A 25,084-nucleotide genomic window follows, 5' to 3' on the forward strand; every position below is an offset into this window, starting at 1 on the left:
TCAAGGTTCTTATCCTATCTCCTCTGCTTTTTGCAATATACATGTTACCACTGGGTGAAATAATCAGATGTCATACCCTCATCTACCACTGCTATACAGATGACCTGTCTTTGCTCCAGGTACTGAGAACCCAGTACCAATCCTAAATGGTTGTCTAGCTGAGCTCCAGGTGTGGGTGATGCCAGTTGGCTGTGACTCAGTCCTGGCGAAACAGGTCCTTATGATAGAAGCTCACCAACAAAGGGCAGGGCTACAGCTCAGCTTTGCAAACCAGCCAGACGTGCACTTGGGGGTTCAGAGTTACAAAATGCTGATCATGTGCGGAATCTTGGTGTACTGGATGGTGGAGTGACACTTAGACATCAGGTATCTGCCACAATCATATACTCATCTGAAGAACATAGCCAGACTCCGGCACTTTATTCCCTCAGAAGATCTACCTACAGTCATACATGTACTTGTATCATCACACATAAACTACTGCAATGTCCTCTACCTGGGTCTCCCAGCAAAAGAATTGCACCACTTGTAGCTTGTACAGAATGCAGCAGGCAGGCTGTTACCTAACCAGCCCGTTCCTGCCACATAACACCCATTCTCTGCTCCCTTCACCGGCTGCCTGTAAGATGGTGACAATTACATAATCTTACTGACTTTCCCAGCCCTACATGATCAGGGTCCATGGTACCAGAAGCAGCTTCTGCCTCCTTACTGCCCTGCTTTTTTCCACCTGCATATGAAAGACTGTTACCAGAAGTACCAAGAATCCCCAAGCAGTGTTGAGATGTCAGAGGGGGAGACAGGGTGGTGGCACTAGTGCTGTAGCGGGAGCTGTCTGATGCACTGTCTATGGGTAATATTGTCCCCAAGCAGCGCTGAGCTGGCAGAGGGACACGGAGGCTGGCAGTAGTGAGGGGGAGACAGGATGGGTGGCAATAGTGTGGAGGAGACAGGGAGGGTGGCAATAGTGGAGGGAGATGGGGGGATGGCAATAGTGGAGGGAGGCAGGGCGGTTGCAGTAGGGGGAGACGTCTGGTGGTTGTAGTATGGGGGGAGACAGGGTGGTTGGCAGTAGTGGGGGAAGAGTGCGGGTGGCAGTAGTGAAAGGAGACAGGGCGGGTGGCAGTAGTGGAAAGAGAGTGCAGATGACAGTAGTGAAAGGAGACAGGGTGGGTGGCAGTAGTGGGGGGAGACAGTGCAGGTGGTAGTAGTGGAGGGAGATGGGGCAGGTGGGAGACGGTGGTGGCAGTAGTGGGAAGACAGGGTGGGTGGCCGTAGTGGAGGGAGACGGGGTGGGTGGCAGTAGTGGGGTTAGACATGGGGCGGATGGCAGTAGTGGGGGGAGACGGTGGTGGTAGTGGGGAGAGACCGGGTGGGCGGCAGTAGTTGGGGGAGACAGGGTGGATGGTCACAGTGCAGTACCAGGGGATGCTGGAGGCAGTAAAGAGGTATGGGTCCCGCACAGAATCAGTTGATAATTTGACTTAATTATGGTTATTTCTAATTAATCTCTTGTATGTGTTACTGTTATTTGCTGTGTCAGCCTTCAAGTGTGTTCTGTGTAATAATCCTGAAAGAAGTGCTGCTACTGAACTAATCATTTTAATTAACTTTGAAAAGATGAGATATGAGGTGCACTCTGGAAGCTTATAGGGAGTTAATCAAAGATGAACGCAGATATGACATCACACAGCCCCACCGGAAAATGGTCCCGGCCCTCCAGCATATAGATTGACAAAAATCTGTATATTAAAGATATGAAATGAAGTTGTTTAAAAACAAAAGATTTCTGTTGAGTATTTGTCTCTGTATTATCTTATTTTCAGATAATTGTCACTATGATGACAGAAACAATTTCCTGTTACTGTGTCACTTGTTACTTTTGTGGCCACATTATATCAGTGTTGCTGTGTATAAATCTCCCGTCTGGTGTGTAAAGGTGGGTACACACGCTGCCATTGTGACTGTGCGATTTCCCTTGAGCTGGCCGGAGCCTAGAACAACCAATATTGACTAAAAGTACATGTGATTTTGGCTATGTCCGATTTTGACAGCTCATGTGATTAGTGGGATGACATTACAGGTGGGGGTGTCATAGCTGGATTACGATGTGCACCCGGACTAGTACTGGACACTGCATCTGGTCTTGAGCGCTGTGGACAGAACTGGGCTGGCTTAAGAATTGGTCTGATTCAGGTGTGGTAGTCAGGCAGTATGAACTGTGATGGTAGGTGACCGGCTGTGGGTACTGGAACACTGATGGGAGCCACCAGTGCAATGTGTAGTGGGGTAACACCTATAGAGAGAGTCATGTGAGAACTGGAGAGGAACGGAATGCTGGGAGGAACAGCAATGCAAGAGAGGCTCGTGTCACTGGTTGGAACCAGTGTGGTAGCTGTGAAGAGGGTGAAGTCTATGGTAATGACTAGAAGAAGCTGAGGGCATCAGCAATAATTGTAGACGCGGCTGAGGATGTTGGCAATACTTGTAGACGAAGCTGAGGATGTCAGCAACACTTGTAAACGAAGCTGAGGATGTCAGCAATACTTGTAGATGAAGCTGAGTACTTCAGCAATACTTGTAGACGAAGGATGGTAACTTGCACTGAGTCTATTACCAGCAGAAGATTCTAGAGCTCACTCCAGGCTGAGAAACACCAAAGCACTGACAGCTTGTTAGTGCTGAGAGCTGGAACTTATACCCAGTGCTTGCAGCTGAGTAGATGAACGGCTCACATGACACTGAGAGACTCCGGGTTGGCTCCTGGAGAATCAGCTGGATGGAGACTGTCATGGCACTGCCCATGGAGAGGAGCAGTGGGAACTCCGGCGTGCTGTGGCCTGGTCCAACGGCCGCCAGCAGGGAGACGCTGTAGCACAATCATGGATCACTCAGCTGTCCTCAATTCCCCGTTGAACTCCGCGCTACTGGAGAAGCGCATGTGCCGCCGTCATCACTGACCGGAACCGGAAATACCTCTTGCGTTCCAGGAAGTGATTTACTTGGCTCCCCATAGCCGCGATGGTCGGCTCTGTTTGCGTTCCATTTACCAGGAAATCCTAGAGGCCGCTCTCCATCACCTCAATGGGGGTATCCCTTTTTAAAGGGAAATATATTGGATCTCCATGCATCAACTGAGTCTTTATAGAGTCCCAACATAAGAGTCCCGGACTACATATAATAACATGAGAAACATAAAAAAAATAGAATAAAAAAACGCAGTTACTAGTAATAGAAAATGCATGATGGTACAAGTGAAATCTTATGTGAACATACAACTAAGTGAGAAAGCATTTTAGGTCAAAATCCCCGTTGAGACCTTTAGGAACTAAAGTCCCCAAACGGTGTATGCATTTCATCTTGGCCTGAGCGAGCCTATTTTTCAGGTCTTTAGTTCTCCACTTTTGTTGCACCACTTGCACACCCCAAAAATTCCTCAAACAACAAGTATTAGAGCCATGTACTCTCTTAAAGTGTGAAGAGACATTATGGGTGTCTAATCCCTTGCAAATGTTGTATATGTGCTCGGCCCACCTTACCCTGGCACTCCTTCCTGTCCTACCAACGTAAGCAAGGCCACATACACACTCGAGCACATATACAACATTCTTTGTGTCACGTAATAAAATCCCGAATGGGATAAGTTTGGCCATTAACGTGTACTCAGTGAATTTTCTCACTGATGCTTTGACCGTTTTACACATCAAGCAATCGCAGCAACGATGAAAACCTTTCGTCCTAACACTCTGCCTTATCTCTGTATCCAAACTGCTTTTTACCAGATGTTTTTTTAGAGACGAGGCCCTTCTATAGATGAAGGTAGGTTTCTCAGGTAATACATTGCCTAGTACTGTGTCCTGTTTAAGAATATTCCAGTTTTTTATGAATATTTTTTCTATACCTTTAAAAGATCTACTAAACTGACTAATGAATGCCCGTTTGTATTGGTCATCATTAGTAGTGGATTTTTCTTTTATTTCTAAGAGTGACCCTGTCAGTGTTGTCCACTTTCTTTCTAGCTATATCGAGTGTCCCTGATGTATAGCCCTTCTGTAACAAGCGGTCTGAAAGTTCATCCAACTGTTGACTACACATGCCAGCATCTGTACGGTTTCTTTTAACTCTCACAAACTGGCTGAACGGTATCCCGTCCAACCAGTTTGCGTGATTCTGGCTTGTCCTATCAATAAAACTATTTGAATCCGATTCCTTCCTGTATGTTTTTGAATGGACTTGCCCATCAGAGATATAAATGATTAGATCAAGAAAGGAAACTTCCACATTGCTTTTAGTGAATGTGAATTTAATGGCCATATCGTTAAGATTCAAGGCATCACAAAACAATTGCAATGACTCCATCTCCACGCCAGAAAAAAAGGACGTCATCGATATAACGTTGCCAGGACACCAGGCCCGCCACTAGACTGCCATTAGGCCACTGTATTGCCCGTTACACATTATTACACATCCGTAATGCCCATTACACATTATTACACACTGTAATGCCCATTACACATTATTACACACCGTAATGCCCCTTACACATTATTACACACCGTAATGCCCATTACACATTATTACACACCGTAATGCCCATTACACATTATTACACACCGTAATGCCCATTACACATTATTACACACCGTAATGCCCATTACATATTATTACACACCGTAATGCCCATTACATATTATTACACACCGTAATGCCCATTATACATTATTACACACCGTAGTGCCCATTATATATTATTACACACCTTTATGCCCATTACACATTATTACACACCGTAATGTCCATTACATATTATTACACACCTTTATGCCCTTTACACATTATTGTACACTGTAATGCCCATTACACATTATTACACACCGTAATGCCCATTACACATTATTACACACAGTAATGCACATTACACATTATTACACACAGTAATGCACATTACACATTATTACACACTGTAATGCCCATTACACACCGTAATGCCCATTACATATTATTACACACCGTGATGCCCATTACACATTATTACACACCGTAATGCCCATTACACATTATTACACACCGTAATGCCCATTACACATTATTACACACCGTAATGACCATTACACATTATTACACACCATAATGCCCATTACACATTATTACACACTGTAATGCCCATTACACATTATTACACACCGTAATGCCCATTACACATTATTACACACGTTATGCCCGTTACACATTATTACACACCGTAATGCCCGTTACACATTATTACACAGCATAATGCCCGTTACACATTATTACACACTGTAACACCCATTATACATTATTACACACCGTAATGCCCATTACACATTATTACACAGGTTATTCCCATTACACATTATTACACACCATAATGCCCGTTACACATTATTACACAACGTAATGCCCATTACACATTATTGCACACCGTTATGCCCATTACACATTATTACACACTGTAATGCCCATTACACATTATTACACAGGTTAAGGTTATGCCCATTACACATTATTACACAGGTTAAAGTTATGCCCATTACACATTATTACACAGGTTAAGGTTATGCCCATTACACATTATTACATGCCGTAATGTTCATTACACATTATTATTAGATATGAGCGGGTTTGGTTCCCTGAGAACTGAACCCCCCGAACTTCACACTCTGAGTCTGTATCTGGGTCTGGCTCGGGACTTCCAGCCAGACTCTGAAACCAGAATGAGGCAAAACATCATCATCCCGCTGTCAGATTCTCGCAGGATTTGGATTCCATATAAACATCCACATGTCTCTGCCATTTTCACTCCAGACTTGGAGAGTGAGGGAGACAGACCTCTGTCTCTCTGTGGGTGGTGGCATTGGGTGGGGTTAGTGTGTGCTCTGTAGGGGTGCTGCTGCAGTCACTGTGGTGTACCTGTGCTGTGTTAGGGGTGCTGTCCTGGCTGTCACTGGTGTTTCATGTGCTGCAGCTGTACATGGGTGTTGCTGTCCTGGCTGTCACTGTGTTGTACAGGGTGCAGGGGCACTGTCCTCCTGTATGCTGGAAAATTTAGGGGTGCTGCTGCTCAAATAACATTACACTGGCCCTGTATGCTATAAAAATTCAGGGGTGCAGTTGTTAAAAATTAAAAGCACACTGCTCCCGTATGCTGTAACATATAGGGGTGCTGCTGGCCCAGTATGTCATAAAAATTCAGGGGTGCAGTTGTTAAAAATTAAAAGCACACTTCTGTATGCTGTAAAATATAGGGGTGGTGCTGTTCAAATAACATTACACTGGCGCTCTATGCTGTACGTATACAGGGGTGCTATGAAAATAAAGGGGCACTGTTCTGTGTGATGTAATAATAAAGGGGTGCTGTCCTGTGAAATGGAGAACAACAGTTTGGAGGAAAAAATTGTGCAAGATCAGGAACCACTTCCAGTTCCTAGTGCTGAAGCTGCTGCTGCCACCAGTCATGACATTGACAATTTAATTCCATCAACTTCATCTGCTAAGGCAGATGCCCAATGTCATAGAGGACATCTAAAATCAAAGAAGCAAAAATGAATAATCAGAAAAAAAAATATCTGACGAGAAACGCAAAATTGGCAATATGCCATTCATGACATGAAGTGGCAAGGTAAGGCCTTGGCCTATGTTCATGACTGGTAGCTCAGCTTCTCATGAGGCCCTCCAGCCTCTCAAATAAAATTAAGCTAGTTAAAGCACAGGAAAAAACATCTGTGCGTTCAGAGATATCGCAAATCCCCAAGGAGAGTCGTAGTGTGTCCGCGGTTGCGATGTCCAGGCCTGACCTTACCAAGACTGTATGGAAAAAGGAGGCTCCTACCACCATTTGCACGCCCCCTGCAAGTGCTGGAAGGAGCACCACCAGTCCAGTTGCTGATATTGAGATTGAGAATGTCACTGTAGACATACACCAGGATGAGCAGGATATTGGTGTAGCTGGCACTGAGGAGGAAGTTTATGATGAGGATTCTGATGGAGATGTGGTTGGTTTGAATAAGGCACCAGTGGAGACAGTTGTTGTCCATGGGATGAAAAAGCACATTGTATAACTGGGCAAAATACAAGAAAACCACCTCTTCGTGTGGAATTATTTATCCACAAATGTGGACAACAGGTGTCAAGCCATGTGTTGCCTTTGTCAATCTGTCATAAGTAGGGTTAAGGATGTTAACCACCTAGGAACATCCTCCCTTAAATGTCACCTGCACCGCATTCATCAGAAGTCATTGTCAAGTTCAGAAACTTTGGGTGAGAGCGTAAGCAGTCCACTGACACCTAAATCCCTTCTTCCTCTTGTACCCAAGCTCCTGCAAGCCACACCACCAACTCACTCAATGTCAATTTCCTCCTCAGTCAGGAATGTCAGTAGTCCTGCAGGCCATGTCACTGGCATGACTGACAAGTCCTCTCCTAACCGGGATTCCTCTGGAGGATCCTTGAGTGGTACGCCTACTGCTGCTGCCACTGCTGTTGTTGCTGCTGGAGTCGATCATCATCCCAGAGGGGAAGTCTGAAGACCACTTGTACTACTTCAACTAAGCAATTGACTGTCCAACAGTCCTTTGTGAAGAAGATGAAATATGACAGCAGTCACCCTGTTGCAAAGCGGATAACTAAGGCCATAACAACTATGCTGGTGGTAGACGTGCGTCCGGTATCCTCCATTAGTGCAGTGGGATTTAGACAGTTGATGGACATTCTGTGTCCCCGATACCAAATCCCGTCTAGATTCCACTTCACTAGGCAAGCGATTCCCGGACTGTACAGGGACATTAAGAAAAGTGTCCTCAGTGTCCTTAAAAATGCGGTTGTACCCAGTGTCCACTTAACCACGGACAAGTGGAACAGGGCAGACTAGGGACTACATGACAGTGACAGTACACTGGGTAGATGAATTGCCTCCCGCAGCAACAACAGCAGCGGCACCAGTAGCAGCATCTCACAAATGCCAACTTGTTCCTAGGCAGGCTACGCTGTGTATCATCAGTTTCCATAAGAGCAACACAGCTGACAACCTCTTACAGAAACTGAGGGACTTCATCGCACAATGGCTTACCCCAATTGCATTACATCTGGGCAAATTCCAGCATGTCCCATGTTTTGCACATACAATTAATTTGGTGGTGCAGAATTTTTTGAAAAATTACAGGGGCGTGTAGGAGATGCTGTCAGTGGCCCAAAAAATTGTGGGCCACTTTCGACATTCAGCCACTGTGTGGCGAAGAATGGAGCACCAGCAAACACTCCTGAACCTGCCCTGCCATCACCTGAAGCAAGAGATGGTAACGAGGGGGAATTCAACACTCTATATGCTTCAGAGGATGGAGGAGCAGCAAAAAGCCATTAAAGCCAACACAACCACCTACGATACAGGCAAAGGAGGGGGAATACACCTGACTCAAGTGCAATGGAGAATGATTTCTGTGTTTTGCAAGGTTCTCAAACCCTTCAAACTTGCCACACGTGAAGTCAGTTCAGACACTGCCAGCCTAAGTCAGGTCATTCCCCTCATCAGGCTTTTTCAGAAGCAGCTGGAGAAATTGAAGGAGGAGCTAAGACGGAGCGATTCCATTAAGTATGTGGGAATTGTGGATGGAGGGTTTATATCTAAAGAAGCCTTAATGTGTGGTGCACTCTTTTTTGTTTCATGAATAAATGAAAACATAACTTTTATTATTTTTATTTAAGAAAGATTTTTCAATAGGCATGACATAAGGCAATTGATTGTCAGCCAGGAAAGACAAAGAATTAATGAAAGATATAAAATAATTTATATACCAGCACTACCTATGTATGGGTATATGGGTAGAGCAATAATTGATATAAGCAAGTGAAATATAAAAGGAATTTAAACACAGGTTTTATTTATCAAATGTATGAGATCCTTTCACAACGGGATTGTGATCTCAGAAAAATACTCTTTTAAAGCTGCTCCCTGCAGAGTGTTACTACTGCATACAATCTAAGTGCTCCCTGCAGAGCGTTACTACTGCATACAACCTAAGTGCTCCCTGCAGAGCGTTACTACTGCATACAACCTAAGTGCTCCCTGCAGAGCGTTACTACTGCATACAACCTAAGTGCTCCCTGCAGAGCATTACTACGGCATACAACGTAAGTGGCCTTTTCTGGTAACCACTACGTCTTACAATGACCACTTTTTTACTACCCTTAGCGTATCACACGTTAAGACAGTGTTACTACCTATAGTGTATAACAGTGGGATCGTTCTCAAAGGCACAAAGAAACATATATGTACAATTCAGCACATATGCAAAATAATATTGGTATTGAGAGGAAATGTTTTCCTATAACCAAGTATATTATTATAAAACCCAGGCACTGATGTGATCAAGCAAACATGAAACGTACGTCATCGGAAGCTCAGACGTACACTGTCTCCGGGTGTGTGGATTTCATACCTGACCCGGCGTCTGTGCTCTCGAGCGGCTCCCAGCGCAGCGTTACAGGTCTCCAAGGACACCGCTCTCTGCACAGTACTACAGATTCCCAGCGGCATTGACACTGCAGCCACCATTTCAGGCAGGTACTCAGAGCGGCTCTCTCATTCCTGGGACACCGCTCACCTCCTCTGCAATGTGTACCCGCAACAGGGGAGGGAGCGACTGATCCCGGGGACAGCAGAAGCTGCTGCACTTTATCTTTCCTTCTGCTCTGGTGTTGGTGCTTTCCCTGCTCTCATTGTTCCCAGTCACTGCCCCACGTCACATGGGATAAAAGTAGAAGGTGGATTCAGCCTATATACACCAGAGCTTCTTTATATCTATCAGAGGAAGGATCTCTATCAGAAGAATGGTATAGCACTGTTTATATAACAGCATATATTATCATTTTTACAGGCTGCTACTCTCTCCCCAACCTCATTCATTCTTCAGATGTTATATTTCTGTAGCGGGTGCTGAGATACAGATAGGTGGTTCTCCTGATTTGTGGTGTCATTGCATACAGACGTCATTACTAGTCACTGGTGACTACTCGTTATCTGACTGATTTATATTTATATCAGGCGTCACTCAGTGATTGGCAATAGTATTGTGTAGATACATGTTGGGACAACTTAGCAGGCCTTTGTAATGAAACAGGCAGAAAGCTGGCTATTATCTATGTACTAACCTTGGGATAATATAATGTATACCTCGCTCTGTGACAGGGTTTCATAGTGTATACCTTGTTACAGGGAATATCCCTTCTCAACAACAATACTGTCACAGAAGTGATACAAATGTGTAGAATTGGATATGCATGCCTTAGAGAACTGTGCTCTGTTACAGGGTTACACATGATATGCTCAGTCACAGGAGAACACCTTTTATTACCAACAATATTGTTTTATTCAATGTGCAGATCTTTGTGATGTGGTCAATTATCAATTTATATATGTACTGAATGGGTAACACATGTGATTGGGGATTCTGCTCTGGTACAGGGTTTTACAATGATATACTTGTTATAGGAAAACATTTCCTCTCAATACAAATATTATTACATATGTGCTGAATTGAACATATATGTTTCTTTGTGCCTTTGAGAACGATGCCACTGTTATACATTATAGGTAGTAACACTGGGGGTAATTCCAAGTTGATCGCAGCAGGATTTTTGTTAGCAATTGGGCAAAACCATGTGCACTGCAGGGGAGGCAGATATAACATGTGCAGAGAGAGTTAGATTTGGGTGGGGTGTGTTCAATATGCAATCTAAATTGCAGTGTAAAAATAAAGCAGCCAGTATTTACCCTGCACAGAAACAAAATAACCCACCCAAATCTAACTCTCTCTGCACATGTTACATCTGCCTCCCCTGCAGTGCACATGGTTTTGCCCAATTGCTATCAAAAATCCTGCTGCGATCAACTTGGAATTACCCCCACTGTCTTAACGTGTGATACGCTACGGGTAGTAACAAAGTGGTCATTATAAGACATAGCGGTTACCAGAAAAGGCCACTTAGGTTGTAGGCAGTAGTAATGCTCTGCAGAAAGCACTTAGGTTGTATGCAGTAGTAACGCTCTGCAGGGAGCATTTAGGTTGTATGCAGTAGTAACGCTCTGCAGGGAGCAATTAGGTTGTATGCAGTAGTAATGCTCTGCAGGGAGCACTTAGGTTGTATGCAGTAGTAACGCTCTGCAGTGAGCACTTAGGTTGTATGCAGTAGTAACGCTCTGCAGGGAGCACTTAGGTTGTATGCATCAGTGACGTTCTGCAGGGAGCACTTAGGTTGTATGCAGCAGTGATGCTCTGCAGGGAGCGCTTACATTTTGTGCAGTAGTAACGCTCTGCAGGGAGCACTTAGGCTGTATGCAGTAGTAACGCTCTGCAGGAAGCACTTAGGTTGTATGCAGTAGTAATGCTCTGCACGGAGCTCTTAGGTTGTATGCAGTAGTAACGCTCTGCAGGGAGCTCTTAGGTTGTATGCAGTAGTAACGCTCTGCAGGGAGCACTTAGGTTGTATGCAGTAGTAACGCTCTGCAGGGAGCACTTAGGTTGTATGCAGTAGTAACCCTCTGCAAGGCACAGCTGTAAAACAGGATTTTTCTGAGATCACAATCCCGTTGTGAAAGGATCTCATACATTTGATAAATAAAATCTGTGTTTAAATCCCTTTTATATTTCACTTGCTTATATCAATTATTGCTGTACCCATATACCCATACATAGGTAGTGCTGGTATATAAATTATTTTATATCTTTCATTCATTTTTTGTCTCTCCAGGCTGACAATCAATTGCCTTATGTCATGTCTATTGACAAATCTATCTTAAATAAAAATAATAAGTTATGTTTTAATTTATTCATGAAACAAAGAAAAAAGAATGCGCCACACATTAAGGCTTCTTTAGATATAAGCCCACTAGTGTTTTTTCTAAACCCCCTAACCAGTCATTGCAATTTGCTTAATGGTGCACCTCCAACCAGATTAGCTAATCTTTGGTATTAACACTTTCGGATTATTCCCTCTATCGGTTGGTTCATACATAGAAGGATCATAAACAATTATCATTTGGGCATGTGCATAGTCCCTCGGACTTAACGTCTTCCCTGGAAATACTTGTGGATGGAGCCCTTCATTCGCTTTGCCAGGATTCAAGGGTGGTCAACCTGTTGAAATCAGAGCACTACTTTTTGGCCACCGTGCTCGGTCCTAGGTTTAAAGCCTACGTTGTAGCTCTCTTTCCGGACACAAGTCTGTAGAGGTGGAAAGACCTGCTGGTGAGAAAATGGTCAACTCAAGCGGAACGTGACCCGTCAACAGCTCCTCCTTCATTTTCTCCAGCAACTGGGGCTGCGAGGAAAAGGATAACATTTCCGAGCCCACTCACTGGACACAAAAGTAACAATACAAGTGACACATTAACTGGAAATTGTTTCTGTCACCATAGCGACAATTATCTGGCAATAAGATAACACACTGACACATAAAAAGACTCAACGAAAATCTTTTGTTTTTAAACAACTTTATTTCATATCTTTAATACACAGATTTTTCTCTATATTTTAAACTTAAAAAATACTTTACTCTGCACAACATGGATAAAATATCCTTTAAAGCACAGAAACAATTCAGGATACATTATAGTATTGCAGGTAAGTAAAACAGATACATATCAAGAGAGCCAAAACACTATGGGGGTCATTCAGACCCAGCCGCAATAGCAGTCCGCAGCAGTTTGCTGGTGGTGACAAAATGCACATGCGCAGCGGCCGCGCAGGCACACACATTGCGGTTGCATCCCTGAGGGGTGAATGCGGGCGGGCCGGGACCATTTTCCAGGGGCTGCGTGATGTCACATTTGCGTTCATCTCTGATTAACCCCCTATAAGCTTCCAGATTGCACCTCATAGCTCATCTTTTCCAAGTTACTACAAATTATGAGATCGGTAGCAGCACTACTTTCAGTATTACACAGAACACACATAAAGGCTGACACAGCAAATAACAGTAACACATACAAGGGATTAATTAGAAATAAGGAAGCATAATTATCATTAAGTCTAATAGTAAACGGATTCTGTGCGGGACCCATACACCTCTTTACTGCTTCCAGCATCCCCTGGTACTGCACTGTGGCCATCCACCCTGTCTCCCCCCTCTACTGCCACACAGCTGGTCTCCCCCCTACTACTGCCACCCGCTGTCTCCCCCGCTACTGCCACCCACCCTGTCTCCCCCACTAATGCCACCCTGTTTTCCCCCACTACTGCCACCACGTCTCCTTCCACTACTGCCACCCACCCTGTCTCCCCCCCACTACTGCCACCGCCACCACTACTGCCACTGCCCGTCTACCCCCACAACTGCCAACCGCCTTGTCTCCCCCCACTACTGCCACCGTTCTGTCTACAATACTGCCACGTCTCCAACTACTGTCACTGCACTGTCTTCCCCCATTACTGCCACCCGCCTTGTCTCCCCCCACCACTGTCACCACCCCATCTCCCCCCACTACTGCCACATCTCCCCCCAACTGTCACCACCCCACTTCTGCCACCACCCTGTCTCCCCCACTACTGCCACCACCTTGTCTCCCCTCTGACAACTCAGTGCTGCTTGAGGACAAGATTCTCACAGACATTGCCTCCGGCAGCCCCCACTAGAGCACTAGTGCCACCACCCTCTATGCCCCCCTGACATCTCAGCACTGCTTGAGGATTTTTAGTACTGCTGGTAACAGTCCTTCATCTGCAGGTGGAAGTTAGAAAGCACGGCAGCAAGGAGGCAGAAGCTGCTTCTGGTTCCATGGACCCTAGTCATGGTGGGCTGAGTCAGTAAGATTTTGTAATAGTCACCATCTTACAGGCAGCCGGTGAAGGGAGCAGAGAATGGGTGTTATGTGGCAGGAACGGGCTGGTTAGGTAACAGCCTGGCTGCTGCATTCTGTACAAGCTGCAAGCGGTGCAATTCTTTTGCTGGGAGACCCAGGTAGGGGACATTACAGTAGTCTATGTATGATGATACAAGTACATGTATGAGTGTAGGTAGATCTTCTGAGAGAATTACGTGCTGGAGTCTGGCTATGTTCCTCAGATGAGGATCTGATTGTGGCAGATACTGATGTCTAAGTGTCACTCCACCATCCAGGACACCAAGATTCCGCACATGATCAGCATTTTGTAACTCTGAACCCCCAAGTGTAAGTCTGGTTGGTTTGCAAAGCTGAACTGTAGCCCTGCCCTTTGTTGGTGAGCTCCTACCATATGGACCTGTTTCACCAGGACTGAGTCACAGCCAACTGGCATCACCCACACCTGGAGCTCAGCTAGACAACCATTTAGGATTGGGACTGGGTTCTCAGTACCTGGAGCAAAAGACAGGTCATCTGCATAGCAGTGGTAGATGATGGCATGACATCTAATTATTTCACCCAGTGGTAACATGTATATTACAAAAACATAGGAGAAAGGATAAGAAACTTGAAAAACAACGCATGGCAATGAGTATACTTCAGAAGATTAAAATGATTCCTCATCTGAGTGATGTCTACTGTGTGCAACAAGAGCTGATTTATTTCTCAGAGTATGAAAATGACCTCTCACCTGTGTGACTTTGCTGATGTCTAACAAGATTTGATTTTTGCGTATAACATTTCCCACACTCAAAACATGGAAATGGCCTCTCACCTGTGTGACTTCGCTGATGTGTAACAAGTTGTGATTTCCGTGTAAAACATTTCCCACACTCAGAACATGTAAATGGCTTCTCACCTGTGTGACTTCTGTTATGTTTAACAAGATGTGATTTGTGTGAAAAACATTTTCCACACTCAGAACATGGAAATGGCCTCTCACCTGTGTGGCTTTGCTGATGTCTAAGAAGATCTGATTTCTGTGTAAAACATTTCCTGCACTCAGAGCAAGAAAACCACTTCTCACCTGTGTGACTTCTCTGGTGTATAACAAGAGCTGATTTGTTTGCAAAACATTTCCCACACTCAGAACATGGAAATGGCCTCTCACCTGTGTGACTTCGCTGATGTATAACAAGATGTGATTTGTGTGTAAAACATTTCCCACACTCAGAGCAAGAAAATGGCTTCTCACCTGTGTGACTTCGCTGATGTGGAACAAGTTGTGATTTCCATGTAAAACATTTCCCACACTCAGAACATGGAAATGGCCTCTCACCTGTGTGACTTTTCTGATGTGTAACAAGATTTAATTTCAGTGTAAAACATTTCCCACACTCAGAACATGGAAATGGCCTCTCACCTGTGTGAGTTTGCTGATGTGTAACAAGTTGTGAGTTCTGTGTAAAACATTTCCCACACTCAGAGCAAGAAAATGGTTTCTCACCTGTGTGACTTCTGTTATGTACAACAAGATGTGATTTCAGTGTAAAACATTTCCCACACTCAGAGCAAGAAAATGGTTTCTCACCTGTGTGTCTTCTGTTATGTACAACAAGATGTGATTTCAGTGTAAAACATTTCCCACACTCAGAACATGGGAATGGCTTCTCACCTGTGTGACTTCGCTGATGTGTAACAAGAGCTGATTTGTATGTAAAACATTTCCCACACTCAGAACATGGAAATGGCCTCTCCCCTGCCTTAGCTGGCTGATGGGTAATGAGCTTTGTGTTCTGTGTAAAACATTTGGCATCTATAGAACAGGGAAACACTGTATCTACTGTCAGAGCTGTAACAGATGCCCCAATATCAGAGTGATCAGGAGAACATTTCCCAGGATCAGAGGGATCAGCTGATAGGGCTGGATGTATAATTGGGGTAATGGGGTTATCTCCTGGAGAATCCTGTCTTCTGTCATTATCTTTTATGTCATAATCCGGGGGTAACATTAGATGTCCTTCTGAGATGTTCCTGCTTGTGTGTCCATCTGCTGGAAATAAAATACATTATGGAAATGTGACATTTTCTGTAACAATATTAATCTTGTAAACAATAGGAGAAGACGACTCTCTGGGACACTTAATTGTAAATGTGTGTGTATAATAAAACATAACTTTTAATGAAGGCTTTATAATATTGTGTCTCAGACTATCATTGTGTCCACCCTCCTGAGAACACTCACAATAACAAATGTAATATTATAATAAGACTTAGATGTATCTCTCTTGTACTGGTAACTAACCATGAAGTATAAATGGAGATATTGGCCCTCATTCCGAGTTGTTCGCTCGCAAGGCGAAATCAGCAGAGTTACACACGCTAAGCCGCCGCCTACTGGGAGTGAATCTAAACTTCTTAAATGTGCGACCGATGTATGCGCATTTTTGCGATCAAAAACGAGTTAGCAGTTTCTGAGTAACTCCAGACTTACTCTGCCTGTGCGATCAGTTCAGTGCTTTTCGGTCCCGGCTGACGTCAGAAACACACCCAGCGTTCGCCCAAGCACTCCCACCGTTTCTCCAGACACGCCTGCGTTTTTTCCGGAAACGGTAGCGTTTTCAGCCACACGCCCATAAAACGCCGTGTTTCCGCCCAGTAACACCCATTTCCTGTCAATCACAATGCGATCGCCAGAGCGATGAAAAAGCCGTGAGTAAAATTACTATCTTCTTAGTAAAGTTACTTGGCGCATGCGCTGTGCGAACATTACGCATGCGCACTAAGAGAATTCTCACTGCGATGCGATGAAAAATACCGAGCGAACAACTCGGAATGAGGGCCCTAGTCACTCGCCAAGTCCTATGTCAGCACCAATGTAAAACAATGGATGGGGAACATATCGTATGAATTGGAGATTCTAGATGAACAATAACATCAGTCATATGAGCTGATGGATCAGAGAAATGTCTCCTAACGTTACTCCTGGAAGCATTGGTAAGGTAGCATTCCTTTATGTGTGTGCTCATACGCTGGTAAGCCTGTATATGTGTTACTCACCCTTATATAAGGTATATTGCTACAGCAGAGTAGGTGTGGAACAAGGTACTTTACATGCAATACACCATGTAATTATTATCATCATCTGCTAGGTTATAATCTACATTCTCTAACGTCATAGAGGATGCTGGGGTCCGTTTAGTACCATGGGGTATAGACTGGTCCTTTGGGAGCCACTAGCACTTTAAGAGTTTAATAGTGTGGGCTGGCTCCTCCCTCTATGCCCCTCCTACCAGACTCAGTTTAGAAAATGTGCCCGGAGGAGCCGGTCACAGCTAGGGGAGCTCCTAGGAGTTTTCTTAGTTTTTTATTTTCTAGAGATAGTTAGGTTACAGGAAGGCTGCTGGCAACAGCCTCCCTGCTTCGTGGGACTTAGGGAGGGGGGAAGGAACCAACATCTTGAAGAGTTAATGGTGCTCTACTCCACTGACAGGACACTGAGCTCCAGAGGGTGCTGATCGCAAGACCACGAGGCGACTGCTCACTTCCGCAGCACGGCCGCCACTACCTAACAAAGGCAGAAGAAAGAAAAGTGGTGAGTATAGCGCCGGCGGCCCGGTTAACGGATCACCAGCGGGTATGGCGGCACAAGGGTGGGAGCGCAGCTCTCACAGGCTGCGCTCCAGGAAGGCTCAGCAACACACAGTGTAGGCGCTTTGAGGGGCGTCCTGAGCCAGCGTGGATAAACCCTACACTGGTCACACAGCTAACAGGGGCTAATCCCCCTGTTATCACTAAAATCCTCAGGCCAGTATAAACAATTAGTGCAGGAAGCCACGCGCCATTACAAGGGGCGGGGCTTCCTCTCAGAGTGGATCCAGCACTCACCAGCGCCATTTTCTCCCTGCAGATCATAGGAACTAGGACACTGACAGGGAGCGCTGCCCTCCCTATTAAGGTTAGTCAGCGCCGGGCTTTTATCATAATAACTGCCTACAGGGGCGCTGTGTGGCTGGCTCCTTATAGTCTGTGACTCTCTGAAGGTACTATGGGGGAAACTGTGTCTGACATTTTCCTGTGTGTGTGTGTGTGTAAGTGTGTATATCCACATTACCATGTCTAAGGACTCTGTGTCCTGTGCTGCAGAGTGTGTATCTTCTCCTGAGGAGTCTATTCCATGTACTCAGGACTGCAATATCCTGTCTCAGCCTTCTGAATCCGAACCCCCATGGGTGGATTCTTTAAGGGGAATGATATCCCAGATTTCAACAAGGATGTCACAAACTGAGAAAGAGACGCAGGTTTTGAGACAATCTGTAGTGGGTTTGAAGTATTCAGCTCCCCCTACTTCATCTAAAACCCCACCTACATACCCCAAAAACGTACACTTGCCCAGATAATGCAAGCTGACACTGATACCGACTCTGATACGCTTCTGTATCTAGGCTGTCTAAAAAGATGGTTTTACCTGTTCCTGGTTCAACCGCCATAAAGGAGCCGGCTGACTGCAAGATTGAGACTACGCTCAAATCACTATACACTGCTACAGGCATGGCTTTAAGGCCCACTATTGGTTGTGCGTGGATCTCTAAAGCCATAGTAAAGTGGTCAGGCACCTTACTAGATGACTTATATACTATGGATAGGAGTGACATTGACTTGTTTTTACGTCACATACAGGATTCTGCAGGTTTTATGGTGGAGGCCATGAAGGACATTGGCCAGCTACTTCCATGGCTGTCTCAGCACGCAGAGGACTCTGGATATGCCAATGGACTGCAGATTCAGAATCCAAGAAAAGTGTGGAGAACCTGCCATTCACAGGTCAGCCACTATTTGGGGACGCATTGGATGTGTGGATTTCCACGGCGACTGCGAGTAAGTCGACATTTCTTCCCTCTGCAGCAGCCCCAGCTAGGAAATCTTATCCTTAATCTACACTGCAGTCCTTTTGGACCGCAAAATAAAAAAAAATCCAAACCCCCTCGCACCTTCTTTAGAGAAGGTCGGGGAAGATCCAAAAAACGTGCACCAACAGGTTCCCAGGAACAGAAACCAGGTACTGCTTCCTCTAAATATTCAGCATGATGGTGGACCTCTCAGCCTGGAGATCAGGCAGGTGGGATTGAGACTAAAAGATTTCAGTCACGTCTGGGCGTCATCATGCCTAATCCCTGGGTGACGGATATTGATACCCAGGGGTACAGACTGGAGTTTCAGGAACTCCCACCTCACAGATTCTTCAAATCAGGCTTACCAGCTTCGCTGACAGAAAGTGCTATCCTACAGGAAGCCATTCAAAAATTGGAACGAACATATGTCATTGTTCCAGTTCCACCTTACCCAAAAACCAAGGGTTATTACTCAATCCTGTTTGTGGTACCAAAACCGGATGGTTCGGTAAGGCCTATATTGAACTTGAATTCGTTGAACCCCTACTTGAGGGTTTTCCAGTTCAAGATGGAGTCTCTGAGAGCAGTGATCTCAGGTCTGGAGGAGGGGGAATTCCTAGTATCCCTGGATATGAAGGATGCGTACCTTCACATTCCGATCTGGCCACCTCACCAGGCCTATCTACGGTTTGCACTACAAGACTGTCACTATCAGTTCCAGACGTTGCCATTTGGCTTCTCCACAGCACCGAGGGTGTTCACCAAGGTCATGGCGGAGATAATGCTCCTCCTACGCAAACAGGGAGTGAACATAATTCCATATCTGGATGATCTGCTGATAGAGGCATCTTCCAAGGAGAAGCTGTTGCAGAGTATTGCGCTCTCAACTCAATTACTCTGGGATCATGGGTGGATCCTGAACCTTCCAAAGTCACATTTGGAACAGACTGGCCTTCCTGGAGATGATACTCAACACGGAAGTGCAGATGGTGTTTCTACTGGTGGAGAAAGCGTTGGTGATCCAATCAATGGTCTGGGACGTCTTGAAACCTCCCTGGGTATCGGTTCATCAGTGCATTCGCCTTCTGGGGAAGATGGTAGCCTCCTACGAGGCTCTACAATACGGAAGATTCCATGCACGGTTCTTCCAGCTGGATCTCCTGGACAAGTGGTCAGGATCGCATCTTCACATGCACCAGCAGATACGCCTGTCGCCGAAAGCCAGAATTTCACTCATCTGGTGGCTGCAAACTTCTCACCTGCTTGAGGGACACAGGTTCAGGATTCAGAATTGGATTCTTCTAACCACGGATGCAAGCCTCAAAGGTTGGGGAGCAGTCACCAAGGGGCAAAACTTCCAAGGAAAGTGGTCAAGCCAGGAATCTGTCCTTCCAATAAACATTCTGGAACTAAGGGCCATATACAACGGCCTTCTACAGGCGGCACATCTTCTGCAAGATCAAGTTCAGTCGGACAACGTCACAGCGGTGTCCTACATCAACAGGAGTGGACTTCCTCAGCAGACACGATCTCCATCCAGGGTGGGTGGGGTTTCAGAGATTGTGGGTGCTGTTGGCAATCAAGCCTGTATCAATGTATGCATTTATATTTAATCAGTACATATTTGGCTGCAAAGTATCCTAGCTGCATAGTATGTTAGTGTTAAGTATGAATATATGACCTTTGAAGATACTCGGAGATAAACAGGAGAGGAACAGAAGGACAGCAGACTATCTTCCCCAACTGCAATCAACATCCTACAGAGTAACCTAATCCAGTACCACCAACACCTGCAGCCCGGACACTGACCTCCCTGTCTGATTACATACCAGCCATACTGCTCTCACACATTGCTTTCTACTCCTCATTTATACTCTCTACAACCACTGTGTAACAATCTCAGCCTTTCTGTTCCGTCCATTATTTAAAAAAAAAAAAAGTTTTTCACTGTCTCTGCTTTTACTACATTCCTCTTCTCATTGTCCATTCTATATTACACCCACTTCATTCTATATTATTCCTTTGAACAACACTACTGTACTGGAATTATGGCGCCTCGATCGTGTCCCATACCAATCCTCACTGCTAGGTAATCCCCCCCCCCCCCCCCCCCCAATTTCCAGACCACTTACACACACATTCAGAACCCTGCCAACCTGATCTTCATCTCCCCTGTCCTCTCCCTTCCCTTCTCCTGTGCACTCTGGAATGCTAGATCAATCTGCAACAAGCTGCCAACTATCGACGACCTCTTCATCTCCCACTCTTTTAACCTTCTCGCCATCACTGAAACCTGGTTCTCCTCCTCTGACACCACCTCCCCTGCTGCCCTCTCCTACGGAGGCCTCTCCTTCACCCACACGGTCAGACCTGATGGCCGCTAGGGTGGAGGCGTGGGCATCCTTCTCTCCACAAACTGCACCTTTTTTGTCATCCCACCTGAGCCCTCCCTCACCTTCTCCACCTTTGAGGTCCACACTATCAGCCTTTTCTACCCTATTCACCTCCATGTGGCAGTGATCTACCGCCCCCCTGACTGCTGTTCACCTTTCCTTGACAACTTTGCTGCCTGGCTTCCCCACTTTCTCTCCTCCGACCTCCCCTCTATCATCCTTGTTGACTTTAACATCCCTATCAACATCACTAATGCAGCTTCCACTAATCTTCTTGCCCTTTCCACCACCTTTGGATTTTCTCAATGGTCCTCCACCCCTACTCACAATCTCGGCAACTCCCTCGACCATGTCTTCACCCACCGATCTGATCTCTGATTTCCCTAACTCTTCCTTCATTCTCTCTGACCACCATCTACTTTCACCCTCTCATCTTCCCCTCTCCTCTCAACGCCCAGACCCAACATCACCAGACGCAATCTCGGGTCTTTCAACCCCGCTACCCTGTCCTCCCTCGAGACTTTCCTCTCTCCTCTTTCCACCATGACCTGTCCCAACCAGGTAGCCACCTTCTGTCCCAACCCTGGCACACCAAACTAACATGATTACTACAAAAATGTTCACACTCCACAGAACGCTCCTGGAGGAGATCTCACTCTCTGGCGGACTTCCTCCATTTCAAGTTTATTCTCTCCTCCTACAGCTCTGCTCTTTCTCTCGCCAAACACTCATCGCTTCTCAGTCCTCCAGTCCACGCCGACTCTTTAAAACTTTAAAAATTTTCCTCCGACCCCCCTCCTCCTGCCTCACTGTCACTGACTTTGCCTCCATCTTCATCTCCAAAATTGTGGCTATCCAAAATGACATCTACTCCCGTCAACCCTCTGCTGCCCCCATCATCCCTCCCCTCCATCTATCCCACCCTGTCCTGCTTCCGTCCCACCTAAGACAAGGAAGTCCACTCCCTCATCTTATCCCCCCTCAACCTGCCCCTTGGAACCCCTCCCTTCCCGTCTTCTCCGCTCCCTCTCCCCACTGCCTGCTCCCACCTTGCTCACCTCTATAACCTATCGCTCTCTACCGACATCTTTCCCTCACCATTCAAATATGCTCTGGTGTCCTCTAGTCTCGAAAAAAACAACCTCAACCCTTCATCACTCACTAGCTACCGACCCATCTCTCTTCTCCCAATCGCCTCCAAACTACTTGAATGACTGGTCTACAGCCATCTCACAAGCTACCTCTCTGACAACTCCATCCTTGATCCACTACAATCTGGCTTTTGCCCACTCCACTCCACCGAGACTTTTTATTTTTATCTTTATATCCTGTGCTATGTATGCGATACACCAGAGATTGTGGGGAGGTGACTGGTAAGATATCTGGGCTCGTAACACAGTGACATGATGTGAGGGGGAGAGCAGGAGTATAATAGGGTCTGATGTCTCTTGATGTATGAGATACACCAGAGAGTGTAGGGAGGAGACTGGTCAGATCTCTAGGCTGGTAACACACAGTGACATGATGTGAGGAGGAGAGCGGGACTATAATAGGGGCTGATGGCTCCTGATGTATGAGATACACCAGAGAGTGTGGGGAGAAGACTGGTCACATCTCTGGGCTGGTAACAGAGTGACATGATGTAAGGGGGAGAGCAGGAGTATAAAAGAGGCTGATGGCTCCTGATGTATGAGATACACCAGAGAGTGTGGGGAGGAGACTCGTCAGATCTCTGGGCTGGTAACACACATGACATGATGTGAGGGGAGAGCAGGAGTATAATAGGGGCTGATGGCTCTTGATGTATGAAATACACCAGAGACTGTGGGGAGGAGACTGGTTAGATCTCTGGGCTGGTAACACAGTGACATGATGTGAGGGGGAGAGCAGGAGTATAATAGGGGCTGATGGCTCCTGACTCCCCCACTGGGCAAATACAGTTCCCTAATTTGTACTGATAGAGGAGGGTGTAGGATAAGAGATTGATGTAGTGACTGAGCAAGGAGAATATGTGACTTCTGTAATAAGTGTTTATTACTCACCTGTGCTGATATCTGTAGGGATCTCCTCCTCCTTACACTGCTGATCACCCCTCACATACGTCTCTTCTTCTCCCTCTATATCTTCTGCCTTTATATCAGTCACATACGTCTCTTCTTCTCCCTCTATATCTTCTGCCTTCATACCAGTGACATACGTCTCTTCTTCTCCCTCTAGATCTTCTGCCTTCATATCAGTCACATACGTCTCTTCTCCTTCCTCTATATCTTCTGCCTTCATATCAGTCACATAAGTCTCTTCTTCTCCCTCTATATCTTCTGCCTTCATATCAGTTACATACGTCTCTTCTTCTCCCTCTATATCTTCTGCGTTCATATCAGTCACATACGTCTCTTCTTCTCCCTCTGTATCTTTGACTTTAATATTATTTAATTGGGCTTCACCCTATATAAACCACCAATAAAAGAAGACTGTAATAATAAGATTTTACTTACCGATAAATCTATTTCTCATAGTCCGTAGTGGATGCTGGGACTCCGTAAGGACCATGGGGAATAGCGGCTCCGCAGGAGACAGGGCACAAAATAAAAGCTTGAGTATCAGGTGGTGTGCACTGGCCCCTCCCCCTATGACCCTCCTCCAAGCCAGTTAGGATACTGTGCCCGGACGAGCGTACATAATAAGGAAGGATATTGAATCCCGGGTAAGACTCATACCAGCCACACCAATCACACCGTACAACTCGTGATCTGAACCCAGTTAACAGTATGATAAATGCAAAGGAGCCTCTGAAAAGATGGCTCAACAATAATAACCCGAATTTTTTTGTAACAATAACTATATACAAGTATTGCAGACAATCCGCACTAGGGATGGGCGCCCAGCATCCACTACGGACTATGAGAAATAGATTTATCGGTAATTAAAATCTTATTTTCTCTAACGTCCTAAGTGGATGCTGGGACTCCGTAAGGACCATGGGGATTATACCAAAGCTCCCAAACGGGCGGGAGAGTGCGGATGACTCTGCAGCACCGAGTGAGAGAACTCCAGGTCCTCCTCAGCCAGGGTATCAAATTTGTAGAATTTTGCAAACGTGTTTGCCCCTGACCAAGTAGCTGCTCTGCAAAGTTGTAAAGCCGAGACCCCTCGGGCAGCCGCCCAAGATGAGCCCACTTTCCTTGTGGAATGGGCTTTTACTGATTTTGGCTGTGGCAATCCTGCCACGGAATGTGCAAGCTGAATTGTACTACAAATCCAACGAGCAATCGTCTGCTTTGAAGCAGGAGCACCCAGCTTGTTGGGTGCATACAGGATAAACAGCGAGTCAGATTTCCTGACTCCAGCCGTCCTGGAAACATATATTTTCAAGGCCCTGACCACGTCCAGCAACTTAGAGTCCTCTTAGTCCCTAGTAGCCGCAGGTACCACAATAGGTTGGTTCATGTGAAATGCAGAAACCACCTTAGGTAGAAATTGAGGACGAGTCCTCAATTCCGCCCTGTCAGAATGAAAAATTAGGTAAGGGCTTTTACATGATAAAGCCGCCAATTCTGACACACGCCTGGCTGAAGCCAAGGCCAACAGCATCGACACCTTCCACGTGAGATATTTTAAATCTACCGTAGACAATGGTTCAAACCAATGTGATTTTAGAAATCTCAACACAACATTGAGATCCCAAGGTGCCACTGGAGGCACAAAAGGAGGCTGTATGTGCAGCACCCCTTTCACAAATGTCTGAACTTCAGGTACTGAAGCCAGTTCTTTCTGGAAGAATATCGACAAGGCCGAAATTTGAACCTTAATGGACCCTAATTTTAGGCCCATAGACAGTCCTGTTTGCAGGAAATGCAAGAAACGACCCAGTTGAAATTCCTCTGTAGGGGCCTTCTTGGCCTCACACCACGCAACATATTTACGCCAAATGCGGTGATAATGTTTTGCGGTTACTTCCTTTCTGG

General features: G+C 45.7%; 1 protein-coding gene across 1 annotated transcript; it reads right to left on the reverse strand.

Moving 5' to 3' along the window:
* Window positions 1-13,883: 13,883 nt before the first annotated feature.
* On the reverse strand, window positions 13,884-15,937 carry LOC134984613 (oocyte zinc finger protein XlCOF6.1-like). The gene has a single exon (XM_063950159.1). The coding sequence runs from the start codon at window positions 15,844-15,846 to the stop codon at window positions 14,554-14,556; it is 1,293 nt and encodes a 430-aa protein (XP_063806229.1). The 5' UTR covers window positions 15,847-15,937; the 3' UTR covers window positions 13,884-14,553.
* Between the last annotated feature and the right edge of the window lie 9,147 nt (window positions 15,938-25,084).

The sequence above is a fragment of the Pseudophryne corroboree genome (genome assembly GCF_028390025.1).
Source record: "Pseudophryne corroboree isolate aPseCor3 chromosome 3 unlocalized genomic scaffold, aPseCor3.hap2 SUPER_3_unloc_7, whole genome shotgun sequence".
Taxonomy (NCBI): Eukaryota; Metazoa; Chordata; class Amphibia; order Anura; family Myobatrachidae; genus Pseudophryne; species Pseudophryne corroboree.

What these genes read in the sequence shown, in the direction of transcription:
- LOC134984613 (XM_063950159.1), bottom strand. Translation starts at nt 15,846, where the DNA reads ATGTTACCCCCGGATTATGACATAAAAGATAATGACAGAAGACAGGAT.